This window comes from Scophthalmus maximus, chromosome 10 (assembly GCF_022379125.1).
Source record: "Scophthalmus maximus strain ysfricsl-2021 chromosome 10, ASM2237912v1, whole genome shotgun sequence".
NCBI classification, from domain to species: domain Eukaryota; kingdom Metazoa; phylum Chordata; class Actinopteri; order Pleuronectiformes; family Scophthalmidae; genus Scophthalmus; species Scophthalmus maximus.
Window position 1 is genome coordinate 8,199,390 of NC_061524.1, and position 8,800 is coordinate 8,208,189.

Genomic DNA, 8,800 nt, shown 5'->3' on the forward strand with positions numbered 1-8,800 from the left:
CTGCAACCTCTGTGATAGAATTTAGTGCAAAAATGTCATCTGCTGTTGGCATCTTGGAATTACCCTTTAATAAAAGAAACAATATTTCTGATTTTCTAGGATTACGACCACTGTGGCCTGCAACATGGATCTGACCAAGTATCCCATGGACAAGCAGACCTGCACGTTACAACTGGAGAGCTGTAAGGACACTTCACACTGAATAAAGAGTATCTGAAGTCTGCAGCTCGAAGCTGTGGCACAGAGTCAGTGGGTGGGCGTAATTTCAAATGAATCAGATCAAACCGCAGGATCAAACAGATCACTTTCTCTCATCTTCTAAACTGGTGCGTGCGGGCACACGCAACTGTCACACAGCAGACAAAAATTGCAAGGGAAATTCAGGTCATAAGGTGTTTTATGTAGTGTTCTCCCTATATGTCTGTGACTCATACAGAACTTGAAGGCTCTCACGAGTGGAGACTGCCAACCACAATCATGTGTGTGAAGACTGCATGATTATAAGAGTCATTTCAATTAATTTCTGAAGAAGAAACCTTCTAGATTTTTTTTTTCACAGGTCACCTTAATGCAAAGATAGGAATTTTACCAAAATGTTGAATTATCATTCAAATATGCTCCTTATGGCAACCTTCTTCCTCAAAAGCCCCAAGGCACCATGTTGTAGGGTCAGCCCTTACAAATCCAAACTGGTCTTACAAAAAATCCTTTAAACTCATATTAATGCGTCCGAAGAGTTCGAACCTCCATCAGCACGGTTTAGAAATTATAAGTACGAGATATCTTGACATTTTCCTGCAATAAGAGGCGTTTTTTTCTAACTTGGACTTATTTTTTGTGGTTTCATGCGGGAAATGTGGCGACAGTATGTTTATAATTAAAACAAATTCTTATTAAGACGTAAATTGCATTGTTTTTAAGTGGATTTTTTGGCTGTACAAGTGATGGAAGGAAGAAACGGTCCCCACGCCCCCAGCCGCCCTCGCTCAACTGCAATCTTTGCTTTCCTGCTTGCCTTTGCTCCATACAATTCAATGACAGCCAGTCAGGCTGAGATAAATCTGCTCCCTGCCACAAGCCCACCAGGACCCCAGTGCCAATTGATACGTTTAACGGCTGCTCCGGTCCCAGTTAGCACACAAAAAGACATCTGGAGGTTAAAGTTAGGTAACTGAGAAGATGATGGATCCTTCAGTAATTCCAGGCTGAATATCTGCATATCTCTCCCTGTCTTTTTTCCGCCCTCTCTTTATCTGTCATCCTGCTGCTCTACCTCCTCTGTTTTTCTCCGTTCCTCCTCTCCTGCAATCTCCGTCTCCCTCTTGCTCTGTCTCTTCATGAAGATGTTTATTCGAGGATTTTGCTTCTTTTCATGCTGTGCCAGAAGTGGATTCTCTACACTGGCTCAGGGTTTAAAGAGAGCGTCATTGTGTAGTCACAATCGTTTGTGCTGTGATTTAAATTTGGGTGGCCCTGTTTAAACTTCTTAACTCTTTCCTGACTACATGTCACTACCCATTTGTATGTCTGATCTGCAGTAATGTCAGGGCTTCGGGTCAGGAAAATAACGAGTTCTGCTAGTAACAGCATCACAGCAGAAGAGAGGAAAGAATGAATGTACAGGACCTTTCAGAATCCAAGTCACCAGTGGCCTTCATCAAGGGAACTTTGCTCCCAGCATCATTACTGCCTCACTCATGGTCAATGAAACATGACTCCACGTGGATGGCAAATTAATGAGCATCTTCATTACAACAGATTACAGAGGTGTATTCCATCTTCAGCCAGCAGCACAGCTTCTCCTTGCTTTTCTTATTCTCTTGCTCCCTCTGCAGATAAATTAGGAAAATACACCTAAGCGGTTTAGCCTGGCCTAATCACATCTTTTTGACCTCATCAAATTTGATCATTTAAACAACACCTTTTCTTTTTTTTTCTTTTCTTAAAATTTTGACTCTATTATAGTTGTACAATCTTTGACCATGTTCATTTTGCATGCCCTCTTACCCCAAGTTTTAGTCTGGTTACATATGTAAGTGCCCTCAGGGGCCCAGTGCAAAATGCATGATTAGTCTGTCGTGTTATGAGGTAAGAGAGAAGCTCTTAGTCAAGACTTTCCTTTTCCTCCCTTCTCTGAAGTATTGAACGAACACAACACATGCATTTCCATTTGCAATTCCTGTTGCATCTCTGTGTCAAACTATGTTATAGTGGATAACTGTGACTTTTACTACACACATGAAACATTAATATTATCCAAATCCATCTGTTTAATGGCAGATGTGTTAGGCATTCGTTTCTCTGATGAAATGTGACGTCTTCATTTCGCTTCTCAGTGGGGTTTTTTTCACATTTCCTTTTGGTTCTTTGCGAAATATCTGTCTTGTGCTGACATCAAGCATTAGTGGGAATTAACTGTACCACCCACTATGGGCTGCAATCCCAAACAACTGAACCATGAGAGGATCAGACCTCTGCATAGCACGTCTTCAGCAATTAAAACTCCCAGCTGTTCCCACCATTGCTGCTTGGGGTTTAATTAGAAAAATACTAATTTCTATATCAGTGTTATCATCATTAGCAGTATAATTATTATAAATGATATAAAGGACATCTTATAGTTTTAGGGTTTAAGTGTTCACAAAGATTTGCATATATATACTCATTAGCATCTGGAGATGTATTCTGGCCACCTAAATGTAAGTCTTGGTTGTTTTGAGAACAACAATAAGTACAGTGGGTTTATCATTTTTGGGTTGAAAACCACTGCCAGCTGCAGTGAGAAATGTGATTTGTGAGGATAGTAACCCTTAACCATAACAATATAGTTGTGGGCTTTTAAAACCAGAACAGTGAGTTGAAAGCAAAAGCAGTCTGTGGCTGACAGATTAAAAACTGGTTGACATGAAAGGAACTAAAGAATTGGACAATAATTCTCTGTTTGTTTCTTTTTTACGACAACTAACACATTTCATATTACACTTATTTGATCCGTTGTTGACATACGGGTGTTGAGTAGTGCGGTATTAAATTATCATCTGTGGTCTTACAAAGACAGTAATGCTCCGTTTTTTTTCTGACAGGGGGTTACAATATTAATGATGTCATGTTCTACTGGACCAGAGGGAATGAGTCTGTGAGTGGTCTGGACACTCTACAGCTGGCTCAGTACACAGTAGAAGACCACTACACATCTGTCTCAGAGGCCATCTATGAAACTGGTAACAATGACACTGAAAACCACTGCGTAATATTACTCCTGTTGTAATTCTGTAGTTTAAACAGCAATGAAGTATTGATGAATAAGTTAATTGTCTGACTTTTTCCTTCTTCGCCAAGGCCGTTACCCCAGGTTGGTCTTCCACTTTGAGCTGAAGAGGAGCATTCTGTACTTCATCCTGGAGACCTACGTCCCCTCGAGCCTGCTGGTGGTCCTCTCATGGGTTTCCTTTTGGATTTCCCTGTCCTCGGTTCCAGCACGTATTTGTATAGGTAAGGGGCAAAAAAAAATTTTTTTTTCACTCAAACACAAAGATGTACTTTTACATTACACCAACCCTTATCTTAACTCGTTCTCTTATATAAGAAGCGTCTTGCTCTCCTCTCCTCTGAGCACAAATGTGAGTTTGGACTGGATTTTGCAGGGCTGAGGTTTGAAGGGAGCATCTGTGAAACTGGCGTTATCTAGTCGGGAGCATCCAAACATAAATGTTCTGTTGACTTAGATCCACCAGTCCTCTGGGGGGATCGACAATACGTTCTCACAACAAACACAGTGACTGCACACAAAGGTCACCGACAGGAAACCAGTCCAAACTGGTTATGAACAGGAGGTGCACTGCAGTGATGAGTCTCTCCAGTTGCTGCCACCTTCTTTCTTCTGTTGTGCAGTCTATTGTCTGCTTCCGTGTTGGTGACTGCATACAGTAGAATATATGTAGACACATTTTGGTATATTTTGGGCAGCAGTCCACTGGTTCAGTGGTTGATCTGAGAACTGTAGTCTACCAGTGTATGTGTGTGCACTCTGTACCAGGAGTGACCACCGTGTTGACCATGACCACTCTGATGATGGGAGCCCGGACATCGCTACCCAATGCCAACTGCTTCATCAAGGCCATCGATGTGTACTTGGGAATCTGCTTCAGCTTCATCTTTGGCGCGCTCATTGAGTATGCCGTGGCCCACTTCTGCACCCTCACACATTCCGACGCACACATGCTCATGGTGAGAGCCTCCTGACTATAGTGTCTTTTTCATGGTCATTGCTGTTGTTGTGGTGGTCACAGTCGTTGTCTTGGTGTTGGTGGTCGTTGTCATTGTCGTCACTGGCAACATTATCATCATCATCATCATCATCATTCATCATGTCATCACGAGCGCTTTGGGGTAAGTTGAGCGGTGCTTCACGCTTAGAAATTTTGAAAAGTCATGTGTGTGTTTCCATTTAATACTCATCCTGCATTTTTGCCTTCGCGCTCCTGCAGTACAGACACCAAATGCACGATTTCGACGATGAAATGAACGGCATCATCACCACCATCTCCACGCACGCCAGAGCCAAGAGACGCAAGGAGCCCGCTGCAAATCCTCCCCCGGCTCCTGACTCCACAGAACTCACCGTCAGCCCCTCCAGCCCCTCAGGCAGTGAGCCCAAGCCCGAGGCATCGCCACCGAAGCCCACCAACTGGTGCCTCACTGCTCTGGTCACCCTCCGCAAAGTGCTCCGCTCCATAAACTGCTGTCATGTGGAGAACCCCCACCACATAGACAACTACTCCAGAGTCACCTTCCCACTGTCTTTCGTCATGGTTAACCTGCTGTACTGGACATATTATCTGTACTTCTAGCATTTGCGCCAGTACAGCATGTGTCCAAGAGAGTGCGAGACAGAAGCGTGTATGTAGACGAGAAATGTGCTTTACTGTTTGTGTCATTAACAGGTGTCTGAGATTAATAAGTATGATTGCTACATTTAGATTCAAGAGCAAAGTAGCTTTCTCCTATGTGGTTTTTTATAGGAAAGATTAAAGCTCATAAGTACAGCTCCATTGTTTACAATAACGTTTTCTTAGATAAGTTATTGTTTATTTATTTTAAACATCTATGGGAAAACCTGAGATCAACTGGCAAGATTGCATAAATTCTGATACAGCTCGATATGAAAAGAGCATTGATCACAAAAACCAATGCCAGTCTGCATCTTTCGTGCTGTAGTAAATATATATTAAGTGTATCATTGTGCAGGTTGTAACTATCTGACACAGAAAGGATGGAGCCGTAATTGAAGGCGTTATGATGGAATTTGTTAGCATTGTTGAGCATAAAGGCAAATGCCTGCTCCACTTTGTTTCTCTGCCGTGTGATTGATTGGTCATTAATATGTTGCAACTTAATTTTCCATTTCTGCTTGCAGGAATAACATCTCAAGCGAAAAAGGTAAAAATAATGGATTGCAGAAGAGTCATGAAAAAGAGAAGGGAGGTAGAAAATAAATGAACAAGGTAGAGAGTATTACAATCTATAAACCACTCTCCCCAGGGTGTTAATATCTGCTTGCTGTTAAAATCTCCTTTTCTCCAGTGTCCTTCTATAAGATATTTTTCATTCCAAGAGCAATGCTGTTGCCTTTTGCCTGCATTTATTCCCCCCCCGCTGATATTATAAATGTCGTGGCCTTTGATCCATTCAGAGGAATTCTGTTAATCTGGCCTCCATTTACAATATTATTGAAGTTGGAAGGATTTGCATGGAAGCAATAGGTGAATTAAAAAACACAAAATTAAATTATGTAAAATAAAAGAGGGATATCTTAAAATAAGAGAAGACTTTGCAGTTATTAAAACAATGACAAATTGTTTCATAAATATTGGATATTACTTTGTGGTTCCATTGCAACTAGGCAGGTGCGACAGATGTGTATAGTCAGGTCAACAACACCTGCACAGACAGGTACCATATCATATATTATTATACAGTATGCTTAATGCTGTATTCTTGTCTTTTGTTGGATACAAGTATTGTTTCTCACTGTGCTTTTTGTTAACACACAAAGCACTAGGCAGACCTCGATGTGTTAGACATTGTAGTGATTTGAATTTGAATGAAATGGCCAAAATGTTTCAACAGGAGGTCATCATCGCTGCAATTGCAAATCCAATTTTAGGTCTTGTTTTTGTGTCCGTTTCTGTCACAAGTAATCGTGTTTCTAAGTTAGCATGCCAATTACAGTATTGAGACATCCAGTCTGCCCTAAATAAGAGCTACTCAGTGGGCATATTATAACCTATTGTCCTGTTAACAAAACAATAGTTGAAGCTATTGGCAACACACCACGTTCGGTGGAAGACAAAACTTTGATGTTCATGTGATTCAGTATGTTTGCTACCAGTGATGAGAACCAAAGATTCCACTTTAAATTCATAAATCCTCTTGGTTTTTCCTGCAGTTCTTCAACTGCAGTAGGAGTTTTTCGATCACCTGTTCAATGTTGATATCATAATTATTATTTATAGGAGAATTCTGAAGTAGCATGCAGTCAACGAGCAGATGAACATGACAAGTCATATTTCATATGCAAAGCAGGATTCAGTTGAACAACAGAGATGCATGTTTATTTATTGCTGTATTCAATATTGCTGTGACATACTTCATTTGAATGGAGGCTGAATTTTACAGTCCATTTAGCCATTATGCAAATCACAGAGGTTCCATTTTAATGAACTACCTTTCGATGTGTATTGAACATGATGCAATCTAACTTGGTATCCATTTTTCATTCTATTGCCTTTCAAAAGGTTTATGTTCATGTTTTAGCTGCGTTGCTTTTCATTTTTAAATATGCCATCATCTACTGGACTTTTTGACAGCACTCTTTGCCTGCTGATAGTAGAAAAGTAGGATTTACTTAAATTTCTGTTCTTCCTGCATGATTTTCAAGTGTAACTTGTTTATTTCAGCTTTGTTTGATTTCCTTTTTGGTTTAACATGATAGGAAAAAATCTAAAATGCTCAGCTGAGGCTATTGGAAGGATTAATGTGTATTTTGATTGCTAATGATGCCACTTTGATTCGGGGTCTCATTTGGGTCCAACAGTGCTAGATGTTCAAACATCTGTTCTCATTTTTAGTCATTTGAACTTTATTCTTTGAAAGGATGAGTGTTCATTGACAGTTTTCATTTGCCACCAACTGAGCTGTGCCTGCTCTGTGGATGTCAGTGAGCACTGGCCTGTTGAAAATGTTAATGTGATAAAACACAGACTGTCAGCTTTTATACAATATTGTACCACGGTTTTAGTTTTGATAGTTATCTCCTCAGTGTAGAGTACAAGACATGAATGCCATTACGGAGCCAAAGAACCACAAGAGAGCAACCACCACAGCTTTCTCTCAGTATGGACACAATAGAACATTTTTTTTACTCAGTGATGGAGTTGATCCGTGCACAAGGCTCAAAAGTACCCATTGCCCTAGGGCTCCACAGACACAACTACATTATCAGGGCTGATTTGCTCTGAACTGACATAATTTGGGATGACTATACATACCCAAGGAAAGTGTGAAAAGAAAGCTATAAAACAGAACAATTTGGGCAACATTGACAGGACATATTTGAAGCAACTTTACAGCCAATAGGGGAAAATGTTGGACTACCCATTCTTTTCCTGTTGTGAGACGTGTAAAGCAATGCCTCAAGGTGACGTTGGCTACCAACCTCACAGTTCCTTGGACTTCATCTTTATGTGAAATGTATTTATATACTGTAATACCATGTTAATATAGGTACCGGTTTGCTTAACCAGTTGTAAATAAATAGTAACACTATGCATGTTTATCTGGTGTATGAATATGAATGATAGCAATAAAACAGGTTTAACGTGTGTGTGTTGTTGACACTGAATACTTTTCCCTTATCGGGGATGTGACATTAGCTTGTTGTGATGACATCATAATAATTCAGTAAAGCAGTTTGAAAATGGGATTAGGTGTAGAGCAGAATAGACCACCTCATGCACTGCAAAATAGCTCGAGATTAGCATGTACAGTAGAGCTGAATATGGAAGAACAACATATAAAACTTTTTTTTTAATCGTTTCCAACCTCTGTTCCATCCTCAGGAGACTGACACTATGTACATTCACGGACTGTGACAGTACCATGAAAACGTATGTGAATGTGAATAAACACGTAATTCTGCACAAAAAAACGGAAATATCTCCATAAAATAATAACTAATCACAACATCTTGCATTACTTCTTCTCTGAATTTTGATAATTGTTGCATTTAAAAAATGAAATTAAAATGAAAATATCAAACAATGCTGTCTAATAGCAACTCATTCAGACTGTAGGATTCTACAGTTATAAAAAAAAAGGAAATGGAATTTGTGAGTTTATTTGTTGAATTTACATGTTGTCTTATTTGCACACCATGGTAAATCCTGCAGCTGAAGGTGACCTCTTCGCGTGGCGGTGAGACAACTGGATCCAGCCTGCCGGACAATATAAAACCAAAAATACAACCAAAACAAACGCAGAAACATAAAAGGATAATTAACCATTATGCCTGTCATCACTTTCATGGCGGCCCCCTGCTCTGGCTCGTGTGCCTGTCAGGTCACGGTCAGGGCGTAGGAAACACACATGCAGGCAGCCGCGTGTCACCACGTACAAGTGTCATAGCAACTGAAGAAAAGAAGAATAGTCCCACTTTCCAAGATAAATGGACGAAGGGTATATATATATATATATATATATATATATATATATATATATATATATATATATATATATATAT

At 40.1% G+C, this 8,800-nt stretch overlaps 1 protein-coding gene across 1 annotated transcript in view; it reads left to right on the top strand.

Moving 5' to 3' along the window:
• Positions 1-7,883, top strand: part of LOC118283521 (gamma-aminobutyric acid receptor subunit pi) — a 34,675-nt gene extending 26,792 nt beyond the window's left edge. The window contains exons 6-10 of the mRNA XM_035605596.2: positions 100-182; positions 3,084-3,221; positions 3,340-3,492; positions 4,037-4,227; positions 4,488-7,883. Of these exons, the coding sequence (XP_035461489.1) occupies positions 100-182; positions 3,084-3,221; positions 3,340-3,492; positions 4,037-4,227; positions 4,488-4,850 (928 nt within the window). The 3' untranslated portion in view covers positions 4,851-7,883. The remainder of the gene's footprint in view (positions 1-99; positions 183-3,083; positions 3,222-3,339; positions 3,493-4,036; positions 4,228-4,487) is intronic.
• The last annotated feature ends 917 nt before the right edge of the window (positions 7,884-8,800 follow it).